We start from the raw sequence: 26,031 nt of genomic DNA on the forward strand, positions 1-26,031 counted from the left end.
CAACATTCCAGTTTAAAATTGGTAGAGAAGCACAGTGTTGATAGCAATACATGCAGATAGTCAGAATGTGAAAAATTCTCTAGGTTTTTCATGTTAAACCTTTGACAAAAAGCCTGAAAAAAACCTACAGAAGTAAAGTCTATGCCAGAAGACTTGCATTTACTTAAACACCACCAGCTGAAAATATTAACCAGTTAAATGTTGTTTGGTTGTAGGCAATATGCCAGCTCCTGAACAGACCCCATTAGTGGAGGAGGGGCTGCAGCAGACCACCCAGGAAACCTCCACAGGCCCAGGCATGGAGCCAGAGACTACTGCCACTACCATTCTAGCTTCTGTAAAAGAGCAGGTATTTTTATTTTCTTCTGTATCAGTTCAGAAGTATACTGTGCTTTTCAGAATTAAGCATGTTCTACTCTTCGTTTATGTTTTGTTTCCTTGATCCATTCCAACTCAAGAATTTCTAAAAGATGTTTCTTTTCCTACTCGTGCGGGACTTCTGCTCCACCGCGCACACACAATTTATGTGCCCCACAAAATTTTTTTTTTCTCTGCAGAATAATACATTCTGCTGGAGAGGCACTTCAGTTACCCCATTTGCCCTGCAGGGCTGCTGTGGTGCTAGAAGAGAGGGCAGCTGGCTCACGAGCCAAAGCAGCCAGCCACAGAGAAGGAGAGAGCAGAGACTGCTTTTCTCACAGCAACATGCCTTCAGGGCCGGGTGAGGGGGGATGGACAGAGCTGGCCACATGGGGTTGCTGGGGGAGTCACATAGACTTGGGTTCAAAAGGGCTAGGGCGGGGTACAGACTGGGGCAGGGGCACAGGAGCTAGTGAAGTGACAGCATTGAGCCAGGTGCTGAATGGAAGGGGGGTGCAAGGACACATGGGAAGGAGGGGTTGCTTTACCAAGTCTGAGGTCAGTCTAACGAGATAAATCAATTAAAAGCAGGATACCAAGGGAGAAAAAATAACTTTTGAAGTTGTAAGAGAGTGGCCCATTACAGACTGTTGACAAAAAGTTGTGAGTAACAGGAGGGAGAAATTAGTATGTGGGAAATTAAGTTTAGCTTTTGTAATGACCCAACCACTCCCAGTCTCTATTCAGGCCTAATCTGATGATATCCAGTTTGCACATTAATTCCAGTTCTGCAGCTTCACGTTTGAGTCTGTTTTTGAAGTTTTTTTGTTGAAGAATTGCCACTTTTAAGTCTGTTATTGAGTGACCAGGGAGATTGAAGTGTTCTCCTACTGGTTTTTTAATGTTATGTTTCCTGGTGTCAGATTTGTGACCATTTATTCTTTTGTGTAGAGACTGTCCAGTTTGGCCAGTGTACATGGCAGAGGGGCATTGCTGGCACATGATGGCATATATCACATAGGTGAATGAGCCCCTGATGATGTGGCTGATGTGGTTAGGTCCTATGATGGTGTCCCTTGAATAGATATGTGGACAGAGTTTGCGCCGGGGTTTGTTGCAGGGTTTGGTTCCTGGATTGGTGTTTTTGTTGTGTGGTGTGTAGTTGCTGGTGAGTGTTTGCCTCAGGTTGGGGGGCTGTCTGTAAGCGAGGACTGGCCTGTCTCCCAAGGTCTGTGAGAGTGAGGGATCGTCCTTCAGGATAGGTTGCAGATCCTTGATGATGCGTTGGAGAGTTTTTAGTTGGGGGCTTTAGGTGACGGCTAGTGACGTTCTGTTACTTTATTGGGCCTGTCTTGTAGTAGGTGACTTCTGGGTACCCTTCTGGCTCTGTCAGTCTGTTTCCAGGTTCACTTCTAGGTTCCTTCCCAGCAATTATTTCCTTCTCCCTCAGCTCCTCTGTTACCCCTAACTTCCCCAAGCCTTAGCACTGCTTCTGCAGGATGTGTATTGTAGTTTAAATGAATTATTACTCAAAATTCTGTATTAGTATGCCTAGTAAGGATCTATTTGCCAAAAAACATTTTTTGAATCTTTTTTGTCTGTATTGTTGCAGACATACTTGCTGACCGGTATTTTGAAATAAATTACCAAAATAATTGAAACTGGCATGATTATTTTGTGTTATTTTGACAAATAAAATATTCAGAATTTTAAAATATTATGTGCAGAATTTTTAGCACAGAATTCCCCCAGAAAATGTAAACCTCAACAGTGTACATGTCAGAATCTGAACAAACAGGATACGTGTTCATTTATCCGCAATCAAGAGAAATAGTATAGTAATCTGTACCCATTTTATTTGTACCCTGAAATCTTCTTTGTAAATCAGATTTGAAATTTGGCAAAAAAGCTAATGGAAAACTTTGACTATAAGAACCATACGTGTTCCTAATGTAGTTGTGCAGGAATGTTTCAGTAATTTGCAGACAACAGATTTGTTCAGACTTCTTGTGAGTGTCTTGTTTTGTCATATTAACTTCATTTTTTGAGAGGATGGTTTTAACTGTTTGAGCTAGTGATTTGCTTTGAAATTCATAGTTTAGATAAATATTAAAAATGTGAATGCTGTTTTTCCTTTAAACATCTCATATTTATCATCATGCATTGTTCTTGTTAAGGTTTTGTCTACTCTTCTATAAAAGTCAAGGTTTCCAGAATATAATATTTTGCTTGTTTGAAATCAAGTTCAGCATAAGTTTGAATTAGCATTTTGAAAAAAACAAGGGTGTGTTTTGTTTTGTTTTGTTTTTTTAAGAAAACCTTTTAACTTGAATACAGAACTGAAACAATGCTAACATTAATAAACGCAGTAATTGGTTACAGGAACTGATACCTGCAAGGCAGACAGCCCTCTAGTGTGGATTTATACTTACAAAATGCAACCTAGAAATCTTTCTTCTCCGAAAGAAGTAGATTTTTGATAGCTTTATTAAAATATTTTTGTATAAAAAAAAAAAAAACCCTCAGTATGCAATTCAATTTAAGAACTTTGAATCCAAATAATTATCATAACAGTTGTCATAGTTTGTCCCATGTTAATATTAATCCTTTGCTCTTAGAGTGCTAGGGAGAAGATGTAAAATGAAGAAGATCACTCATTGTTCCAAAAATCCATGTTTTGCAAATTGCAATACCTATGCAAACAATTTTGAGATTATGATGCCAGAGCTATTTTAACTCAGAATTTCTTTTGGTTTGGTTGACATATGTCTCTACAAGGTTTCCTGCCATTTCTACCCCCCGCAGTTGTCATCCTACTCAGTTGGTTTGGAAAAGAGGGAGAAGCAAAAGGACAAAAAAAAAAAAGAGAATGTATGGCAGTGATGATGTAAACTGAATATAAACGCACCTCAAGTTCTGTAGCTGCTTTCAAGAAATTGGCTGCGTTAAAGCAATCTTCATTGTTTAATTCTGAAGCTTTTCCTGTACTGTGCCACAGGGAGAAGTCATCCCACCGCATACTTCCAGTACATATTCCTAGTCTGAGCAGAATAAACTTTGTCTTACAAATTTATTTAAATGAAATCAGAAAAATGTCCATTCAATTTGCATTGAAGTTGTTTGTGTTATGGCGTTTTCTACCTCTAGGCTGATGGTTCTAATCCAACCCAGAATAGTAGGAACCCGATGTTAATTGTGCCATTTAGTGGTTATCTAGTGATCTATGTGTAATGCCAAGGTGATCTCAGTCCAGTTCTTAGAGGACAGGTACCACCTTACAAATCCTCAACCAGCAAAATTAAAATTAATACTATTGTTTTCAGCTCACCTGTTTGTTTGTCTTAACCCAAGTGCAAGTTTAATAAATATTTTGCTAGAAAAAAGGCAGAAGGCTGTGTGGGCCTGGAAAATAAACTACATTCTCAGCCTTAAAGGTGATCCTAGTCCAGCGGTTCTCAAATTTCATTCCCCGCAAACTCCTTCTGACAACAAAAATTACTAAATGACTCCAAGAAGGGGAACCAAAGCCTGAGCCCAAGCCCAAGACCTGCTACCTGTGGGGGGTTGAAGCCAAAGCCAAAGCCTGAGGGCTTCAGCCCTGGATGAGGGGATCTGAAACCTGAGCTCCACCACCCAGGGCTGAAGCCTTTGGGCTTCAGCTTCAGTCCCTGGCAGTGGGGCTTGGGCTTCAGCGCTGGGTGGTGGGGCTCGGCTGGGTCTAATGCCAGCCCTGGTTACCCCCATTAAAATGGGTCATGTTGCACTTTGGGGTCCCGACCCACGGTTTGAGAACCATTGTCTTTGTTACATTTGATGCCCATTAGCAGAACCCTGTGGAGAAGTTTGCACTGCTGCTGTCTGTGCCTGCTCTGTGAATAAACCAACTTTAGTTTTTAGAGCTGTCAGACCTATACCTTTCGGGAGGACATAATGCACTTAAAAAAACATTAAAGCAGGGAAAGTGATATGAGGCTGCCACAACATTATCTAACTTGCCCAATAATTATATTTGGATACTGGTGCACACAAGTATAAATCCTTCCCCAAACAGTGCTATCATTGAAGACATTCTAAAAACTGGAAATTCTGGAACCATGAGGAAGACACATGACTCAAAACTAGAGATCAGTGAATGAAAATAACTTATTTGGAGATGAGGTAGCTGAGTTGTTGAGGATGTAGATTAAAATGCTGCAGGTTGTGGGTTCAAGTCTCAGTTGCTGTCACACTGAAATGCGACCTTCAGTTCACCTAACTGTAAAATGGTACCCTATCCATTAGGTTAGGGAAGTCAAAGGCAGTTAGATATGATGCTGGTCACATTGCTTCCTTGTGTACTATTGGCTATGAAATGGATGTGCCTTAAATATGTCAGCCCGAGGAGCCCTTGACTCTGGAGAACTTTGGCTTTGGCATGCTAAATTATCCAACCCATTTAGACTAATTTAATTTAAATTGTATTATTTCCTGAAAAATACTTTGTATGAATAGATGTGGGGGATTTGGGTTTTTTTAATTGCTTTAAGCCTCATGTTGTCAACCTCTTGGGTCACAAGATATTGGATGGTCAACTTGTCACTGTCAGAGGACTCAGTATTACCATTCAGGATCTCACATCGCTAACTTGGGGAAAGCATTTTGCATTTGAAGAGGGGGAAAAAGAAGCCCATTTCTGTGACCAGTTCTTTTTGTTCATTTTTAATGGCAGCTTTTGAAGATGCTCTGAGGTTTGAAAAATTAGTAATTCTTACAAAGATGGATTAGTAGGAATACTGATGTGGTCTAAGATGCATGTTAAGTTCAGTTTGTTACATGGTTCTGTAGTTTAACAAATTCATATCACCGTAGCATATGGTGGGGGGAGATATGTGTATGATGAAGTGGCAGACTTATTTAAATTTTCTTGAAGTTTTGGGTGTTTCAGTTTTGTTTTGTTTAGTATTGTGTCCTGAATACATGTTTGTTTGCTCTGGGACCACTTCTGTGAAGCATTGAGAACCCACTCTGTGACTGATTCTAAATTAACTGAAACTACTCAGGTATAAGTTCTGGTTTCCTTGTGGACAGTTCAGTGAAAATATGCTCAATGGTGATAAAGCATATGTTAAAATATATAAGAATAGGATATAAAATAACTGACAATGTTATGAGATGATATAAATCAGTGGTAATCCTTGTTTGGATACTGTGCTCAGTTCTGGATTCCTCATCTGAAGGCAAAAAAGAACAAGAAATACTCAAGAATTGAGAGTGATTAGAGATATGGAAACACTTCCGTTTGAAAGAATGTCTATTGAATATGGAAGAATGTAGCCAAAGTGAACACTAAATTTCATTTAATGTAAATCAGTTCTAAAGAACAGGGAAGAATTTTAAAAAAGAAGGCAAACTCAATTATCAGCCATCATATAGCTTTTGATATGGCATTGAAAGATTGCTTTGTATGTTCTAGGTTTATAAGGCTAGGTCTTGACAGAGATTATGGTCTCCTTGCATTCCCATTCATTGGGTTAATCATGTATTTCACTGGGGGTTTTTTGTTCTATTTATATGGAAGAGTGCAGATTGAACAGTGTACATTGAACATTTTTTCTCATTGTAAAAAATGTGTACTATACTAATTCTATACAGTTTTGTATGATCCTCTTCTGTATTTGGATACCCCAAAGTAAAATACTATTGTGTATTTGTTCATTTTTACTTTTTAGTGAAACTTATATATGTGGGTTTCCCATGCACAGCTAAACTTGACTACTATTTCATAGGATATTTATCACCACACTTATTAAGGTTTTGTCAGTGCTTACTTCTAAACCCACATATTTTGGACCCTGATACAAATTCAGTCTGCCATAAATTGGTGTACAGATTATTTATCTGGAATAATTGATTTGTTACCTCCTCAAAATTTCAATAATTGCTTCTGCTTTGTAATCATTAGATATAAGAAAAACAAATGGGAACTAAATCCATTTTGTGGCTTCAGATGTTTTTGTTCTGCTATAAGTAAAAAATGTGTTATCCTGGCTCTTTGGTCTATCTTTCTCTCTTATTAAATTAAGATATTTGGGGTTGAATTCTGTCGTCCATTATGTAGGTGCAGCGCCCACTAATTTAAATGAAAATTGCACCAACTTAATTGGGAATAGAACTGGAGCCATACTGTATTCCCAAACAAACTTCATTAATGTAAAACTAAAGTTTGTGAAGTAATTAGTATACTCTTATGAAAATACAGTGCAACAACAAAATTAGGAAAAAAATGATTTGGGGATGATCAGTTAATTTACCTAAACATTCATTTCATGTTACAGTTAGTATATGGGATTAACAATATCATATGAAAAAACATTAGGAGATGCACAGTTGTGAAGATGCCATGCCAATGATCTTAGAAAGTAGCTTGTAAGTGTTTGCTTTGCAGAGACCATAAACTCTGGTGCAACAAAGACCTTGCTTCTGCAGAGTTTTGAAGCTCCATTGGCCAGTCATTCTGCAGCTTGCCACCTTATCAGTCTTCCTGATAGACCATATGTCTTTCATAGAAAACTTTATATCCCATATACACATATACCCCTGTCAATTCAGCTCCTTGCTGGGCACATTCCCTATTTTCTGTGAACTTCCCAAGATCCACAGATGGGCTCACCTCCTACATACGTCTAAGATGAGCAGGAGAGGAGCGCTACTTTGGTGAGTATTAGGAAGAGCACTGTTTGGGAAAGTGTCTACCTTATGGAGTTCCTAAGCTCAGCAGTGAAGAACTTGAAGCTCTGCAAAACAGCATATCCTGTTTTACAAATATCCTACTTCCTTTCCTCAGTAATCTGGGCTCTGTATATTGTATGAATTCCCTCCAAAACCTCTTTCCACTCAGCTTTCCAAGAGCTGAGTTTGACTCCAGGCTTGTCACTCGTATCTTTATGTGGCATATGGCAGCTCTATGCTGAGTTGATCAGACTCCAATGTAGGGGGTGGATGCAGGATACGTCACAGATCCAAAGTTACAAGAAACTCTCTTCATTTATATATACATCTACACAGCTTATTGCATTTTGTGGTGGTACATAGTTGCCTCGAGAGCATCTCCTGTCAGCTGGGTGCAATAGTGCACTATTTCCTTTCTCTGCTCTCAGTGCCCCCTGTTTCCCTCCTCAGGGGTACTTCAGTGGCTCAGCCCTCCAGCTAAGTCACTCAGTTAATAAGTGAATGGATGGACGAACTGCTTCTGGGGTAAAAGGTTCAACATGGCATGGAGACAAAGCCTGTCCCTATGCCCATATTAATGTCTTTAGCCCTATCCCTGGGCTCAGTTCTCAGCCCCTTCTGGGTTAGCTTTAAGTCCATGCCTGCCCTGTACAGTGCCTCCAGGTCCCTTTGCAGTGTCTTGAGCCCCATTCCTGAGCCTTTAAATTCCAGCCCTGTGCTTGGGCTTCTAAACTAAACTTGTCCCCTTCTCAGGGCTTTGGCAACTTTGCCAATGGGGGGACTCAGGCCTGCCCACTGCTCTGGGTCCCAGCCCAGGAACCCTACAGACAGCAGCCACGTACTGCTTCCTTTTACATGGTTGCTGCTGCTATTCCCTGGGCCTTTTCCCCTCTTGCCCCTTCTCTTCACCCTGACCTCAGGACTGAAGTTCTCAAATCCTCTCCTTCCTTGCTACATGCAAGTATCTCCAGAATCTTCCTTCTGATTAAGCTTGTTCTTGAGCTCCTGTGACCAGCAACAAGCACCCATTCTTGCTCCTCTGCTCCTAGCCAGGAACTGACTAGTTCAAGCCCTGCAGCTTCTTTTAACTGAGCCTGCTGTGCTTTGTCTGTTTCCCTGCAGCCATTCTTGCATTGCCTGGAGGACCCACCTTCACTGCTCCTTTCCTGGGGCAGGGTGTGGTAGGACCACAAGGCCTCCAGCAGGGGTATTATACATGCACTGCCCATGTTCCATCTACTCTTTACCTCATCTTTACATTCGTCATTTATCTGTCCATTGTTATTTTGTTCTTTGTAATGTTTCCCTGGGTATTCCCTCCTCTTATCTTAGGGCATGGCTACACTTGCAGATGTAGAGTGCCGGGAGCTAAACCAGCCCTCGGAGACAGCAGCAGGGAAAGCGCTGCCGTGTGTTTACACTGTCAGCTGCAAGCGCAGTGGTGTGGCCACATTAGCAGCTCTTGCAACGCCACAGAGAGTAGTGCATTTGGTAGCTATCCCAGTGTGCGAGTGATTACAGCATGCTTTTCAAATGGGGGGCTAGGGGTGGAGTGTGACAGGGAGTGTGTTGTGTGTATGTGGGGGGAGAGACTGTTTTGGGGGGCCAGAGAGTGTCAGCTGTTCAAAACAGTGACAAGAGTAGCCACTTGACTTCAACGGATTATGGGACATTTCCAGAGGCCAATCACAGCGCAGTAATGCAACACGTCGTCCACACTGACACCCGGGCATTTCAGCTGGGGTGCAGCAAGCTCTATGCTTCTCGTGGAGGTGGATTACCAGAGAGCTCCAGCTGCATAGTCCAGGCGCTTTAAGTGCCTTGCGAGTGTGGACACCTCAGGAGTTAGGGCTCCCGGAGCTGATTTAATGTACTCTAACTTGCAAGTGTAGCCAAGGCCTTAGCTAGTTCAGACATTCTGTCTCTTAGCTCACTGACCCATTTACCTGTCTTAGTTAGCACAAACATTGTTTTCAGTTTGCTGATCTATTTATCTGCCTAATCCTGTCTTCCAAGAAATGAGGCCTCCCCCATGTTTAATTACTCTCCGAGCATCTTTGAGCTACTTTGGGGTCGGGGCTGACTGACCCTGCTGTTCCCTGTGGTTGACCGACTCGATCACCAGGGAGTTGGGCGCTGGGTGAGTATACAAGTACTCGCCCGTTGTCTGGTCTGCTCTGGGAACCGCCTTGCTCCCTGCTCGGCAGTGTCCACTTCAGGATGCTGCCCTCTGGCAGTGCCCACTACTCCATTCTCACCCCCTTCCGGGGGGGGGGGGGGGGCGGCAAAAGCAGTCCTTCAGTTTGCAGCTGCCTCAGTGGCCAACCACAACCCCAAAGGCTAGCCCATCACCTCAGGGGCAAGTTGCAGTGTGTCTGGGCCACACTCCTCTGGGGCCAGGTGCAGTGCAGGGGGGGAAGTGGGGGACTCAGGCCCACCCGCTACTCTGGGTCCCAATACAGGGACCCTCTAGTGGTAGCCTCTCTCTGCCCTCCTTCTCTCCCCTCTTGTCCACCTATCTTCCCTGGGCCACTTCCCCTTTGGCCCCATGCACCTTCTCGACCCTTTTCTAGCAGGGGCTGAAGCCTGGCAGATAACCAGGGCAGAGCTCTCCTCTGCTCCCCTGAGCCTGCCCAGCACTGATCTATCCAAGGTGCTACCTCCTTGTCTCAGAAGTCAGTCCTCCTCCCTTGCTAGTCAGGGAGAGACTGCTCTCTCCTTTGCTAGGCAGCCTTTATATAGGGCCCATCCCAGCCCTGATTGGCTGCCTCTCCCTTTGCCCTGATTGGCTCTCCACAGGCCCTTGCTGATTGGCTGCTGGTTTGCTCAGCCTCTCTGGCCTGTTCTAGCCCTTTTTCTCATGGAGTGGGGCAGGGAGCCTGTAGTGGGGCAGTTGCCCAAGTTGGGAGACTCCCTCCAGGAGCGCGATAGGAAGGAGTTCAAGGTGCTAGTGGAGGAAGGGGCAGCAGCTGTTAGGGCATCCCTGCAGGCAGCCTTGGATGCTGCGGACACGGCCACACCATCAATGGCCTCCGCCGTGTCCATGAGACGGGCATCATGGCTCCTGCTCTCTGGGCTGTCCAGCGAGGCACAGTCTTCCATGCAGGATCTCCCATTTGACAGGAAAGCTCTGTTTGCAGAGGAAACAGATACAAGGCTGCATGCATGAAAGACTCCCGCACGACCCTCCAGACTCTGGGCCTCTATGTTCCGTCTCCAGCAAAACCTAAGTTCAAGCCACAGCAGACTCCTGCCCAGGCCGCCCTCCCGAAGTATGAGGCCACCCATAAGAAGAAGAGGGACTATAAGAGGCGCCCTCAGAGGCAGTCTCGGCCTGCCCCCCGAGCCTGGATCCTCCAAGGGCAAGCAGGTGGGGAAAATGTGTTTTTGATGGGATGCTCGGGGGCACCCTGCCAGTCCTCACCAGGGATCCACCCCCAATAAAGCTACCCTTCTCCAACCGGTTGTGTGCTTTCCTCCTGGAATGGTCGCGGCTAACCTTCGACCGATGGGTCTGCCACACCATCTCCCAGGCTTACACCCTCCAGTTTACTTCCTCCCCACCCAACCATGCCCCACCCCTGTCCCTCTTGGGGGACCCCTCGCACAAAGCTCTGCTCGAGCAGGGGGTGGGGTGGCTCCTAGGACTAGGAATGATAGAGGCGGTGCCAGAGGAGTTCATGGGCAATGGGCATTACTCCCGTTATTTCCTTATCCCGAAGGCCAAAGGGGGGCTCAGGCTCATCCTGGCCCTGCGAGGTCTGAACCAGAACATGGTGAAACTCAAGTTCCGCCTGGTTTCCCTGGCCTCCATCATCCCCTCCCTGGATGCTGGGGACTGGTACACTGCCCTCGATCAACAGGATGAGTACTTCCACATCCACATATTCAAGAGGCATAGGCGCTTCCTCCGTTTCGTGGTAGGACAGAATCATTACCAATTCACGGTTTACAAAATGCATGTCGGTGGTAGCGGCCTACCTCAGACAGCAGGGGGTCCAGATATTTCCCTATCTGGACAATTGGCTTGTCAAGGGCACCTCCTGGTCACAGGTAAAGGATCACGTGGCACTCCTCCTGTCCACATGCACTGTTTTGGGCCTGTTGGTAAACAACACCAAGTCCACGTGAGTCCCAGTCCAATGCATAGAGTTTATTGGGGTGCTCCTGAATGAAGTGTCGGCCAGGGTCTTTCTCCCACCAGACAGATTCGACACCCTGAAAGGTCTCGTTGACTCAATCACAAGGTTCCTGGTGACAACAGCCAGGGTTTGCCTGCAACTCTTGGGTCACATGTCAGCGTGCATGTACGTGGTCCGTCATGCCAGACTCAGGATGAGGCCCCTCCAGCTCTGGTTGGCCTCGAAGTTCTCCCAGGCCACGGACAGGATGGACAGGGTCCTCACTGTGCCGGACTCTGTGATCACCTCACTATGGTGGTGGTCCGCCCCAAACGACATGCTTCAAGGGTTCCAATTCAGGGACAGGGCCCCGTCGTTGGGGCTGGCGTTGGATCTTGGTTGGGGAGCCCATGTGGGGAACTTTCAGACGCAAAGCCTACAGTCGGCTCAAGACCTGACCCTACAGATAAACATCAAGGAGCTCAGGGTGGTGTGGCTGGAGTGCATAGCCTTCCTCTCGCACATGGAGGGCAAGGTAGTCAGGGTCCTCACGGACAACACGGCCTCAATATTCTATATCAACAGACAAGGCGGGGTCCAATCCTTGGCCCTCTTCTATGACGTCATCAGACTGTGGGACTTCTGTATAGCCCACGACAACCACCTGAAGGCCTTCCACTTACCAGGCTCCTGGAACGAGAGGGCAGATAGCTTGAGCAGGGACTTTTCCTTGCAACACGAGTGGTCCCTCCACCTGGAAGTGGCCCACCGGCTCTTCCAAAGGTGGGGAACACCCCAGGTGGGCTTATTCACGACTCGACAGAACCGGCGATGCCCCCAGTTCTGCTCCAGGAGGGGTCTGGGGAGGGGCGCTATCTCCGATGCCTTTTTCCTGTCATGGTCAGGCTGGCTTCTCTATGCCTTTCCCTCTAATCAGCAGGGTCCTGGAGAAGATAAAGATGGACAAGGCCTGGGTCCTCCTGATTGCCCTGGCGTGGCCCAGGCAGCATTGGTATGGGACCCTCACGGGCCTGGCGGTAGCTCCGCCATAGCCATTGCCGCTCTGCCCGGACCTGCTCTCTCAGGACCAGGACCACTTCCTCCATCCCAACCTAGTGGCACTTCACCTCACAGCGTGGCTGCTCAGTGGTTAGGTGGAGAGGAAAGGACGTGCTCAGAACAGGTTCAGCGCATCTTCTTGAAAGTAGGCGATCCTCCACTCGCCGTGCTTATTTGGCAAAGTGGTCCCCGTTCTCTAGCTGGGCGGCAGACTAGGGTGTCTCCCCGGTGGCCGCCCCGATCCAGCTTATCCTTGATTACCTCTTCCATCTGAGGGCCCAGGGCCTGTCGCCCTCATCAGTCAAGGTGCACCTGGCAGCCATATTGGCCTTCCATCCGCTGGTGCCAGGGCACACAGTATTTTCCCATGCTATGACTGGACAGTTCCTTAAGGGTTTGGACCGTCTTTTTCCGTATTCTAGATCCCCGGTCCCACAGTGGGACCTAAACCTGGTGTTGGCTTGTCTCACGGGGCCCCCGTTTGAACCACTGGCCACGTGCTCCTGGTCTCGCCTCTCGTGGAAGGTGGCCTTCCTGGTTGCAATCACGTCAGCCAGGCGTGTCAGAGCTCAGGGCCCTGACCTCCAAGCCGCTGTGCAGTCTTTCATAAGGACACGGTCCAGCTCCGCCCACACCCTCCGTTCTTCCCGAAGGTGGTCTCCGCCTACCACACAGGTCAGGACATTTTTCTCCCGGTCCTCCACCCCAAGTCTTATGCGTCCAGTGAGGAGCGCCGCCTCCACACGCTCGATGTGCATCGGGCTCTGGCTTTCTAGCTCAAGTGGACCAAGCCGTTCAGAAAGTTCTCACAACTATTCGTCGCCTCGGCTGAGCGCACAAGGGGCCAGCCAATTTCCACTCAGCAGCTTTCCAATCAGATCACTTTGTGCATCCACTCCTGTTATGAGCTAGTGGGTGTCCCCCTGCCACCCATTGTGAGGGCACACTTGACTCAAGCACAGGCCTCGTGCTTCCTTCGTGGCCCACGTGCCCATCCAGGACACTTGTAGGGCCACCATGTGGTCTTCAGTTCATACGTTCACCTTGCACTATGCGATCGTTCACCAAACCAGGGATGACACCAGGTTCGGCAGGGCTGTCCTCCGTCCTGGGAATTTGTGAACTCCTACCCACCTCCAACAGATATAGCTTGGAATCACCTATTGTGGAATACATATGAGCAATCACTCGAAGAAGAAAAGAGAGTTACCTTTTCCGTAACTGGTGTTCTTTGAGATATGTTTCTCATGTCTATTCCACATCCCACCCTCTGTCAGAGTTGTCTGGCAAGAAGGAACTGAGGATGGGGGGAGTGGACAGTGCCCCTTATACCGCGCCATGGAGCCACCACTCCAAGGGTCGCTAGGAGCACTCCCCTACGGGTACTGCTAGGGGAAAAATTTGCAACACCAGTGCACATGGCGAGCACGCACACCTATTGTGTAATAGACATGAGCAACACATCTCGAAGAACACCAGTTACGGAAAAGGTAACTTTCTTTTAGCATTATTTAACTGTTTAAACTAGTCTGTGCAAGAGATTTTGTTCAGTATTTCGTATTCCTAAGTTTTGAGCATATAAACAAAGCCTTTTCTAAAAATCAGTTAAATCCTTTGAACTCCAAAATGACTTAGCTACTGAACAATTAGCTTTTTAACTGTACTGAAACTTAAATCGTTGAGAGAGGGTTGTAGATTATGATGAACACTTGTTTTCATACTTCAGGGGATTTAAACCTTGCTTTATCTGAAAAACCAAACTCAACCTTAACTATAGAATAATTAGGGAAGCCTCTATAATCAAAGATACTGGGGGGAAGGGAAATTAAAGAGTTAGGCACTGTGGAGTATGGGGTACTGGAGCTAGGGGGAGAGCAAGCTTTCCTGTGGAGCTCCTAAACTTTGCAGTGTGCTATTGCCAGAGGAAGGAAAGGCAGGTTCATAAGTTTAGAAGGTGCCCTGAGAGCCAAGGGCTGAGAGGCCTTATTTCTCTTATTTCTCTAAGTTTTTTCTTCAAGTGGTCAGTCAGGGCCTGTAAATACTCTCTCTGTAAAAGTGAGTTTAATGGTAATGCTGCAACTCCTTTCATTTAGATGGCACTGGATTTGAGTCCTGAGATTGTGACTTTGCTAACGTGTTGAGGTTTTTTTTTAAATATAAAATTCAGATGGGCCCCCTTTTGAGCTTCCAAAGAATGTGATACTTTCCAGGGGTTCCAAAGATTGTTAAGCTCCTCCCTACAGCCTGTCTTTTAGCATGAGGAAGCCTTGTCTTTGCCTACTGGGGGGGTCAGCTCCCAACTCCTCCAGCCACAGACAATACAAGGACTCCCCTCTAGGTCTACACATGCCCTGCTGTTTCTCTACAAGGTAGCAATAGGCACACTCCAACCCCTGAGCCCTCCGAGCATCTCATTGAAGTGTCCGGCCTGTGTTCCACTGGAAACTAGCAATATTCAGATTTGCTGCTCCTAAAGAAACCCATTTTACCAGTTTCATCTCAGATTACCACTCTGCTTAACATGCAGCACTTAGATATGTTTGTAGTGAAAACAATAAAATTTAACACAATACAGAGATTCTTCAACATATTCAAGATTGGACTATTTCTTAGTGTCACAAGCAGTGTTCCCTCTAATTTTTCCCACGCATGTGCGTAATGAATTTTATGTGCACCAATATGGAGTTGATGTTTGACACATCACCTCCATATTGGTGCACATAACAAAATTCATCTGGTGGGGGTGGGGCTGAGGGGTTTGGAGTGTGGGAGGGGGCTCAGGGCTGGGGCAGAGGGTTGGGGTGTGGGGGGAGATGAGGGCTCTGCCTGGGAGTGTGGGCTCTGGGGTGGGGCAGGGAATGAGGGGTTTGGGGTGCAGGCTGCCCCAGTTCTAAGGCATGGCGAGAAGACTCCCCGAGTCTCTGATGACAGGGCCAGGCCAGGGCCAGCACGGAGAGGTGGCAGGACAAGGCTGGGGGAGAGGCATCTCTCCCCGCCACAGCCCTGAGCGCCTGTGCAGTGCTTAATAGGCTGCTGCGCAGCCATACAGCTTAGAGAGAACTTAGGTCACAAGACTTGATAAATTCTGTCACTGATTGGTGACATTGATACTATTGTTATATCTGACCATGCTTCTGTTCAAAAAAGAACTTGATAAATTCATGGAGGATAGGTCCATCAATGGCTATTAGCCAGGATTGGGCAAGGATGGTGTCCCTAGCCTCTGGTTGCCAGAAGCTGGAATGAGCGACAGGGAATGGATCACTTGATGATCATTCTTTCTAGGGCACCTGGCACTGGCTACTGTGGGAAGACAGGATACAGGGCTAGATGGGCCTTTGGTCTGACCCAGTATGGCCGTATGTACATATGTCTTTTAGGCCCTCAAGGGTATGCAATACCAACAAAGATATGGAGATTAAATACTTCTCTGCTGTTTGATATATCATTTGTTAACTCTATCCAGCAGTAGTTAAAAAAAATTTTTTGTAAAACAAATGCTCCACTGTTTCATCAGCTGCCATCCTTTGGGAAGCCTTTACAGCCTTCCTCAGAGGCCGTATAATCTTTTACGCCACCTTTAAAAAGAAATGGAGAGAGCACAGAATTGATACACTTGCAGAAGAAATTAAGAACTTGGATGTAGGCTATGCTTCTGCCCCCTCCCAGAGAAACTCAGAACCCTCACCAATCTAAGGTATGAAATCAATGAACTTTTGTTCCAAAAGGCTGAGTTTGTTTTATTCTGTTTGAAGCACAAGTAGTGGGAATCTGGTGAGAGCTGGCAAACTGTTGGTATATAGACTTAAGCAAAAGGCTAAGAGAAGTAATATTGCTGCTATTCATGATAGTAGCAATAAATTATATACAACACAGTTTGATATTAAAAGAACAATTTCAGCAGTTTTATTCAAATTTATGTTTAGCAGAAGAGGAATCAGTTAAAGATGCCCTAGATAATTTTTTAGTGGATTGTCTGTGCTACAGATCTCTGACTCTCAGAAGGAATTTTTATTTGCCCCATAGAAAAAGCAGAACTTACTCAGGCTATAAAAGAAAACAAGGTTGGAAAGACTCCTGGCACAAATGGGTTCCCAACTGAAATTTACAAAAAGTTCTCTGAAACTTTACACCTGGATTATTGAATATGATCTTGTATTTATATCCAAGCCCAAGGCTACTATTCCTAACCATCTAACCACTATTAATAAGTTTGGACACCTCTCAGGATATAAAATTAATTGGGGTAAATCAAAAATCTTAGTCATTAATAAGTATGACCACAAAGGCCTTTTCTCAAATTGGGCCTTTTACTGGCAATCCTCTTGCATAAAATATTTAGGAATATTCCCAGTAATATTCAGGACATTCCTAAGATAAATGTAGAACCAATGGTAGCCAGCCCTAGTGGCTAACAATTTGGGGAGGTGAAGTTTAACTCCATTTGTGGAGTAAAATTAGTGTACTGAAAATTAATATCCTTCCCACAATTTTCTGTGTTCTTCAAATTTATTTTAAGAAAGTCCACAATAATTTCAGAGCATTCCTTTCATGCACAGGTAAGAAACCTAAACTGGATCTGAACAAATTACAGCTCCCACCATCTCTGGCAGGATTGTGTTTTCTCAACCTGGAAAATTATCATTTCTCCTTTTTATTAAGCCAGGCATAATTTTGGCTGTTAGATATGACCACACAAACACCATTTTGGGTTCAGATTGAATGAGAATTGAATGAGAATCCCTTTCAGGCATTATAGGATTTAATTATTTTAGATCTGATGGCTCCTGAGCTCCCACAATAACAGCTGTGAGACAAGCTTGGTCAAACTTGGCAAGAAAGTTCTGCTTCCATCCATTCTTCTATGTAGAGGCGGTCCTATGGAACAATCCTGTCCATAAAATCAGTGGCAAAACCTTGATGTGGAGGGATTGGCAGGAGAGAGGTATTATGACTGTCAGTTAATTGACAATGATCATTTTGAACCATTTGTAGATCTTCAGCAACAAATTGGCTTGCCCCGCTCCAGAGCATGGAAATACCTCCAATTTGACCATTTACTTACAAATGTATTTAAACCAGATGCACCAGGAACACCAGAACCTCCAGAACTTTTATTATTTTGGAGGAAATTTGGATTTACTCAGTTAGCAGAATCCTTTTATGACTTTCTGGTCAAAAAATCTCTGCCAAAGATTGATAATTTGAATGTTGCTTGGAATAGTCATGTAGCCAAATCTTTATGTCCAATGGAATCTCCAATCTCCCAATGGAATACAATTGTATCTAATGTTAAACCAGCTATAGACCAGAGATGTAGGCTAATGGGCTTCAAATGCTGGCCACTGTTCAAAATGTAACTCCCTTGGTGCTATATTGGCTGATATGTTTGGGGAGTGCCGCTCTATGAAGAATTTCTGATATGAGGTGGGTGAAAGGACCAATTTTATATTGGATGCTATGTTGGGGCCCTCCCACCTTAAGTTTTATTCTTGGCTATATTCCTGATACCTGGAAGTTACCTGATAACAAGGTGGTTTGGTTCCAACTTGCAGCTTTAATTGCTAAAAAATAAATCCTGCAAAAATGGAAAAGTCGATCCCCACCTAACAGTGATGCCTGGCTTAGAGATATGGCTGACCTTGCAGCTAATGAATACTGGCATTCTGCAGAAGGAGAACATTCAAAAAATTCAAAACAATTCTGGTTAACTTTTTAGAGGTCTGTGATTAATGTAGATCCTGAAGATAGATATGTTGCTTTCCATTCCCTCACTTTGTCCTAGCCCTCTTTACTTATTTTGTGTACTGTGATGAATCTGGTATTTTGGAAAATATGTATATAAATATAAAAAAAAATCCCAAAGTACAAATGTTCAAGTGATAGCAAGTAGAAGTATTGGAAACAAATTTTACATATGCCATAAAATCATAACCCACATTCTAGAACCTAAACTTACTTTACTTTCTTGTCTTATAGCGCAGTGCTCACCCGAAGTCCAGGCTTGGCTGTGATCTTCCACTCATGAGACAAGTCACGCTGTCTGCTTGTTTCCTTGGTGAAAGATCCCAGGTGCCTGTTTTCATCCACAGGTATATCAGAACAATTCATTGTCCTTATTCATAAAGAGGATATCCCCCCGCTGGTGGTTTTTTCCTGTCTACTCCTTTCTTGTAGATTTCAGTTTCTTTAATCAACATCTGGCTCAGTATACGATGAGGCATACACTGGGATACACAATGACTAGACAGGGAAATAAGTCTGTGTTACCCCCTACCTGATAGGACCTGGCCAAGACAGGTCACCTCCTTGTTATCTGTCATAAAATATAATTTTAAGTATAGATGCATAATTCCTTAGATAGTATCCATACATACATTTCACAGTGACTGTGATCACTGGCTCTCGGTAGAAACCTCACATGCCACACTTAAGTGAATTATTATGCATATATCTGACCCAGGGGATTCCTGTAAAACTTTGTGCACCTCCTGTGCCCTCTGACAGTTGGTGCCAAGAGGTCACAAATGCTGCCTTCCTGCTGCAGTACTCACTCATACTCATAATTTACTGCTCCTTTCTAGGAGAGTAAAGTCTCTGTGCCATTCCTGAAGAGCATCAAGCAGCAGTCTTCTGAAAATGGGGAACATTTTGAGATTGTGTCTCTAGTCTCTCCTGCTGCTCCCACCTCAGCAGTTCAGATGGGACATACAAGAACTTAATTTTTTTAAAGAAGAATTCATAACAGCCAAATCATGGGGCTTGAACTAAGGTTACTAACCCTTCATTTTGATAGCTTAAGGATGTCATAGCACTAAGATGCTCCTCTGGATTATGAAGAGGATTTAAGGGTCCTTACTCAGTATTAAAGAAAAGAAGTGTAAAATTCTCCAAAAGCAAAAGCCTCCCATCATCGCAACTGTTCTGTGAAATTTAGGAGGTTCTGCAGGGTTTGTTCATTTTTAAACCATCTTCTGTCCTTAACACTGTGGAATTTAGGAACTAGCAGAATGATTTCTTTCCTTGCAGTGTTTAGGAGCTTCAAGATTTGTCCTTCTCTAACTTCTTTCTGTAGATGGCAAAAAGTGTGTAAGAGCCCCTGAGGACCTTTGGAACTACAAGAACTTCTGCAAGGACAGGAGCTTTCTTACTATGCAACTGGTAGGGTGTGTAATAGAGGAGATCTATGGTCCGGTAGGCTTTCGTGGGTCCATGGCAGAAGGATTTCTATCCTGCACCTTAAAGGGTCCATCTAGCCCAGTATCCTGTCTTCTGACAGCGGCCAATGCCAGGTGCCCCAGAGGGAATGAACAGAACAGGTATCATCAAGTGATCCATCCTGTCGCCTATTCCCAGCTTCTGGCAAACACAACCTAGTGACACCATCCCTGCCCATCCTGGCTAATAGCCATTGATGGGCCAATCCATGAATTTATCTAGTTCTTTTTTGAACCCTGTTATAGTCTTGGCCTTCACAACATCCTCTGGCAAAGAGTTCCACAAGCTGACTGTGCATTGTATGAAGAAATACTTTCTTTTCTTTTTTTTTAAACCTATTGCCTATTAATTTCATTTGGTGGCCCCTAGTTCTTGTGTTATGAGAAGTAAATAACACTTCCTTATTTACTTTCTCCACATGAATAATGATTTTATAGACCTCTCAGGTCCCCTCCCCCCCATTGTCATCTCTTTTCCAAGATAATAAATCCCAGTCTTATTAATCTCTCCTCAGATGGCAGCTGTTCCAAACCCCTAATAATTTTTGTTGCCCTTTTCTGAACCTTTTCCCAATTCCCGTATAGCTTTTTTGAGATGGGGTGACCACATCTGTACGCAGTATTCAAGATGTGGGCGTGCCATGGATTTATATAGAGGCAATATGATATTTTCTGTCTTATTATCTATCCCTTTCTTAATGATTCCCAACATTGTGTTCGCTTTTTTGACTGCCGCTGCACATTGAGTGGATGTTTTCAGAGAATTGTCCACAATGGCTCCAAGAACTCTTTCTTGAGTGGTAACAGCTAATTTAGACCCCCATCATTTTATATGTATAGTTGGGATTATATTTTCCAATGTGCATTACTTTGCATTTATCAACATTGCCCGAAAACTTCACTGAAGCAAAATTACAATTGCCCAGCAGTGTGACTTGCCTTTCTAGAATGTTGAGTCCAGCTACACTCAAACCTCTGAAAACCTCTGATATGAGTGAAAGTACACACCAAACCCACAATACAATCTTAGCTCTACCTCCAGCACTAGCAAAAGGTACTAGGAATGGTTCAGTAGGGGTGGTGAAATAATAAGTAGAGAAGAAGGATTCTGAAAAGGTGTGAGCATGTTAAATTCCACAGATTTGAAGTCCATCATTTATCTGCATACACTCCAGCTGTTAGGGGTAACTGTGTTAAGTGGTGGAGGAATTTAGTTTTCATTGTGATATGAGAAGAGGTGCATGTGTACCTTCAGGGGAATCAAGTAGGCCTCATTTCAGTACTGAATTCTGTAGGTTGTATTAGCAGCTGTGCACACTGGGATCCGGTTGCCACGGTAATTGTCAGCAGTTTGTTGGCATATTTGACTGTGGCTTCCAGGGCTTAGAAAGGGGGGTGCCATAAATAACTCTCTGGGAAAGAGTGAAAAGGTGGTAACATTTAGGAAGTCTGGGTGGGTTATGTGGAGTAGGCTCAGTGTTTGGATAGGCCAGGTGTAACGTCTCTTTGCTACACCTGACCTAAATCAGAGCATTGCCTTAACAAAGAGAAGATGTTAGATTTTTCCTACAGTGCTCATGTGCTCTGTTCCCCAAACTCTACTGTAACATTAGTTAGGATAAAGTGCTGTTATGTGTGTTACTGGCATATGGAGGCTTTGCTTAAAAAGGGCCATTGAGGTTTCATTGTGAGGTTTACTACCTTTAATGCTTCAAAAGGAGCCCCTTTATAATGTATGCATAGAACACCTAATGCACAGCACAGATTCTCTGAAAGCTGTCAGGGGCTCAAATACACAGTACATGGGTCTTCCTGAAGCAGAGGGATCGTATCTCAGGAGCTCTTTGCTCAAATGACTCCAAATTTGGACCACTAACCCTATCCTGCACCCCTACGAGGCACAGCAAACTTTGAGACAAACTGAATAAGATGTGGATTTTAGAGTACTTAAAATAGTCATCTTTTAACTGTAAGAAATGCCCAACTTCTCAAACTGGGATGGAGATGGTTAGGCCTAGTGGTTGGTGTTGGCACAGTCAGGCCTAGTGGTCAGAGCTGGAATCAGAAGTCCAGAGTGGGGCTGGAGCAGGACTAGGTACAGAGCAGCATCAAGAGCAGGCTGGAGCAGGACTAGAAGCAGAGTAGCGGCAAGAGCAGGACTGGGAACAAGGCTGGAGCAGGCTAAGACCTGGGAAGTCTGTTGCCACCTTCAGGCTGGAGAGCATTCCAAGCCCTGGAGTGATGATGAGCAGACCGAGCTGCTGTTCCTCCTGTGGTTTGGGAGTCCCAGGACCAGTTCTTCATTTGTGGGTTGGCTGGAGCCGCTCACAGGAGAGACTCATCCCTTACATACCATTAACTATGGCAGAGCTACCAATCTGCAATAATCTATATCTACCTAAACTTTTGGAAGTAAAAGCAAAGTCATTTGTAAGATAGGTGAGTTTCCAGAGAAGCATTTACACACAAGTACTGAAAACTTCACAACGTAATTTTTAATAATTTTGGAATCCTAAACAATGAATAAATTTTCTTGTAACTTTCACAAAATTAAATCTCTTTGAATAAAGTGGTTTAATTTTGATTATTTGTTTTCATGCCTAATAAAAGAATTTACATCTCACTTAAGCTAAAAACTATGAATGCAGTCTTAATTATGCTTGAATAGTTATAATGTGGATTTGTGCACATTGAGGAAGTTAACATTTTGAAAACTTCCAGATCCAATTATAAAAACATTTTCATATTTTTAAAGCAATAATGCTTGATTTATCTATATTAAGTTTAGGACTATGTTATTGTCTACAGTGGATTGATACCAGGTACTTGTGTGAAATGCATATATTATAATCTCCATACCTTGGTTTGTTTTATGGGGAGCAAATAAAGAGAGGTTTTAGCCTCTTTTAAACAAATGTAGAAATATACCATTCTCCTACTTTTATTAAAGGAAAGCATGTTAAATGTTAAACTATATGAATAATAGTTTTCTGATCAAAGCAAGAAATCTAACATCTTATGGTTTGTGTAGCTATTAAAGCACACAAGCTTCAGTATAACAGCCAATTTTCCTGAATACACTGTAGTACTTGAGCACAACAGAGTGAATTGAAAAGAAATGAGAGAGAGAAAACGGTCTTTCCTCTTTCTTAGAACTGTTAAAAGTAGGGATCTTACAAATCTAAATGTAAGAATTTTTGGTATTAAGTTTTCTGTTGTTATAGGTATGCCAGTGTCAGTAATTAAACACCCTTCCTATAGGGCAAAAAGCCAAGAACTGAACATTTTCCAGTGCAATTATTTACTTTATTCCACTTAAACCGAGACTGCTACACACTATTTGCTACGGCTTAACTCCCTTTTACTAAGTAAACATTCTCATTTACAATGGGTTTCTATCTTTAAAATAGTTAAAGCTGTCACACCTTGACTATTTTTATTTAACCATTGAAGAAGAAATAGTGAAAGTAGTTAATTTGTTTAACGTGATTCAGGAGCGGATCTACCATGAAACAAACTATGCCACCTTACAACTCCACCTTTGCAAGAGGCATAGTGCTTTGGTCAATGTAGTTAGGGCAACACTGTGTCCATGTAGATAATGCATTACTTACATCACCTGTTGGCAGTCAGTCCTGCATGGGGCTGACAACTAGAGTCCTCCCACCCTGCCCCGGAGCTTACCTCCAAAGTCCTGAGCCCAGTGATAGGTTCAATTTCACAGCAGGGAGCCTACCAGCTGTGAAATTGATGTTCTTGGCTGCTACGATTTCACATTTCAGCTCTAGCAGTCAGTCCCAGGGCAGGGAGCTCCAGCTGTGTGCCTCGTACATCAACTGGTTTCCCACACTATCAGTGACCACACAATATCCTACTTCAGTGCAAGCATTCCAGGAAGGACACATACCACCGGCTGAAGGAGGGCCGTGTGGGCTGATTTAGTTGCTGCGGTGACTGTAGGTAGATTTAATTTAAGTTACTACTACTACTACTAATTTTGTAGTGTAGACAAGCCCTTAGTCCCTATGGAGGGAATGTTTACAGACGTCAGGGGAAATTATAGTGGTGTCTAATTTCTGGTATTACAATAATAATGCTTAGTGTGGAACATTCAAAATGTCTGCAGCGTAATTAAGATCTTTAAAAGTGCATAGTTCTGGAGAAACTGGAACAAACAAATCATAGCTTTCGAATATTTATTTTACTCTTGTGAAATTGGAGATATTAAAAGAAAACCACAAATATGCTTTCAAAAGAGTTTTAAAGTTTACATACTTTGTTGGGGAGGGGTATCATCAGGAAAGTACCGAAGCTGGATTTACATAAAACTATGTACCAGAATGTTTGTTGGTTTATCTTTTTTCCTCTGGGATACAATTTCAAGAGACTTGGATAGAGGTTTTTCAATTGTGGTTCTGTGTTAACTGTTCCTTTCATTCACATTTGAAGATATTGCATTTCTCTTTTTATTGTCAATATCAAATCATTACTTAAATCCCCTGTTATGATGATGCCTTTCAAAATTGTAATTTCTTTTGAAATTGAAAGGCAGCTAGTTGCCAACTGCTGCTCTGAATGAAATTATAGATCTGTGGAATCACTTCTTTGCACATGCAAATGTTATGCTATAGGATTTTAAATGAATTGTTGCTGACTCAGCAAGATTAAACAGATGACTGGATCACTCAGCATTGAATTTCTTGCTTTTCAGTGATCGTTTTTGGAGAGGAAAAATTTTCAGAAAAAAGCTTTCCCCTGGCAGTAGTTTAAGATTTTTAATAATACAGAGAACAGTACAAGCATGATTGACTCTAGAAGAAAAGCAATTCCAGCAGTTTCAGATTTTGATTCTATCAGTTTCTTTGCTGTTGCCTTCAGTTATAATTGCTCGTCTGTATAGATAAGAAAATAATTTTTCACCATCTTTTGTATAGTAAATGTGCTGTGAGGGACCTAGAAATACTAAATATGTCTCTATATGGACAAAATTATTCATAAATGTTCATAGCATTTTCCTTAAGGTATTTAATCTTATTTGAATAATTTTCATAGCAAATCATTTCCCTGTTACACTGATTATAGTGGAAACTCCATGCTTTATCATAGAAGCATAGAATCATAGAATCATAGAATATCCTACCTTCCTCTTTTGTATATACATATACAAAAGTCTTCAGTAAGGAAATAATTCTTAAATTGCTTTTCATCCAAGTTTAGCTTCACAAAACACTAAGGATCAGAGTAGGGAAAATGCAGCCCGAATGTAACTGTTTCGTCTGTTAATTTATTGCAGACTTGTATTCCATTCAGCTATGCATGTGCCCAGCATACCAAAGTCAGAGAACTTTGCCTAGTAATACTTGTAGGGGGAGCACTTGCACCCCAGGGCTGTAGCCCCTCCCCTAGCTATTTAAGGGCAGCACCACCCCAAACCCTCCACCCAGTTCCTTCCTACTGCCAACGGCTAGAGTCAGAGCATTCTTGTGGTGATTTACCTCACACTGTTTATGTCCATTTTCTCTGGGATTTTATTACATACAATTCATTGTTAGTGTAATTTATTAGTACCCTTATGTTTAGTTATAGTAGTGAGGATAGATAGTTGCCCTCGCTGGGGTTTAAACATTGTCCATCATGTGGATTATAGTGACCCCAATACATGGTGTTTGTTATACCTGGGAGAAGAGAACATTAAGGAGAGGAGCTACTAGGGCTGCTGAAACAGCATCTCTCAGAACAGATTGAGTCCCACTTTGGCACTTGAACATATTCAGATCATCTGGCCCCATGCTCTCCTTTAGAGCCTAGACAAGATGTGGCTCCTAGCTCAAGATTCAGCACTTCCCTTAACAGGAGGAGGGTTCATTCTCCTCCTTCGGGTCCTCCAAAGAAAAGGTCTCCCAAGATGAATCAGAACCATTCCAGGACTCAGAGACTCCTCTTCATCTTCTAAGAGAAATGCTGATCAGCACCATGAGTCCTCCACTATGCACAATGGAGCTGGCATGTTCAACCACTCTCCAGTTCTGCACCAAGATCAACTGGACTCTTTACAGTCTACTATGGTACTGGCCATGGAGCATCCAGTGAGTTTGCTATCATCATCAGCACAGAGCATATCATTCCATTGGCATCCTGCACAGTGTCAGATCTGCTTTGCCTTTCCATTCCTGATTCCCCTATATTTCAGAGCATAGCTTCTACATCATCATCTTCTGCTGTGCTGTCTGATCTGGTCACATAGCTGTCTCGCTCATCAGCATCACATTAGCACGCTCATCAGCATGCACCGTTAGGGGCTCAGACTTCAGAGTCACAGCCAACGTCCTTTGTGGTACCCTGTAGTACATTGGCACAGATGTTATCTTCAGTACCAACGATGTCCTTTTTACAGAACCCATCACTAAGTTTGGTGCTAACCTCCTTCTCAGACATCATTTGCTACAGTACCGAAGTACAATGCCTATTCTGGTTCTGACAGCGTCAACTATTCATTCATCTTCAGCACGGATGCTTTCTCCATATTAGGTTCTGGATGAGGCTGATCATTTGTTTGCTCCCTCAGA

General features: G+C 43.7%; 1 protein-coding gene across 6 annotated transcripts in view; it reads left to right on the forward strand.

The window, feature by feature from the left end:
- The first annotated feature begins 220 nt into the window (after window positions 1-220).
- The window catches only part of PKP4 (plakophilin 4), a 176,147-nt gene continuing 150,336 nt past the window's right edge, over window positions 221-26,031 (forward strand). For all 6 annotated transcript variants that reach the window (XM_077829636.1, XM_077829638.1, XM_077829634.1 and 3 more), the window contains exon 1: window positions 221-349. In XM_077829636.1, the coding sequence (XP_077685762.1) occupies window positions 221-349 (129 nt within the window). The remainder of the gene's footprint in view (window positions 350-26,031) is intronic.

Source organism: Eretmochelys imbricata, chromosome 11 (genome assembly GCF_965152235.1).
Source record: "Eretmochelys imbricata isolate rEreImb1 chromosome 11, rEreImb1.hap1, whole genome shotgun sequence".
NCBI classification, from domain to species: Eukaryota; Metazoa; Chordata; order Testudines; family Cheloniidae; genus Eretmochelys; species Eretmochelys imbricata.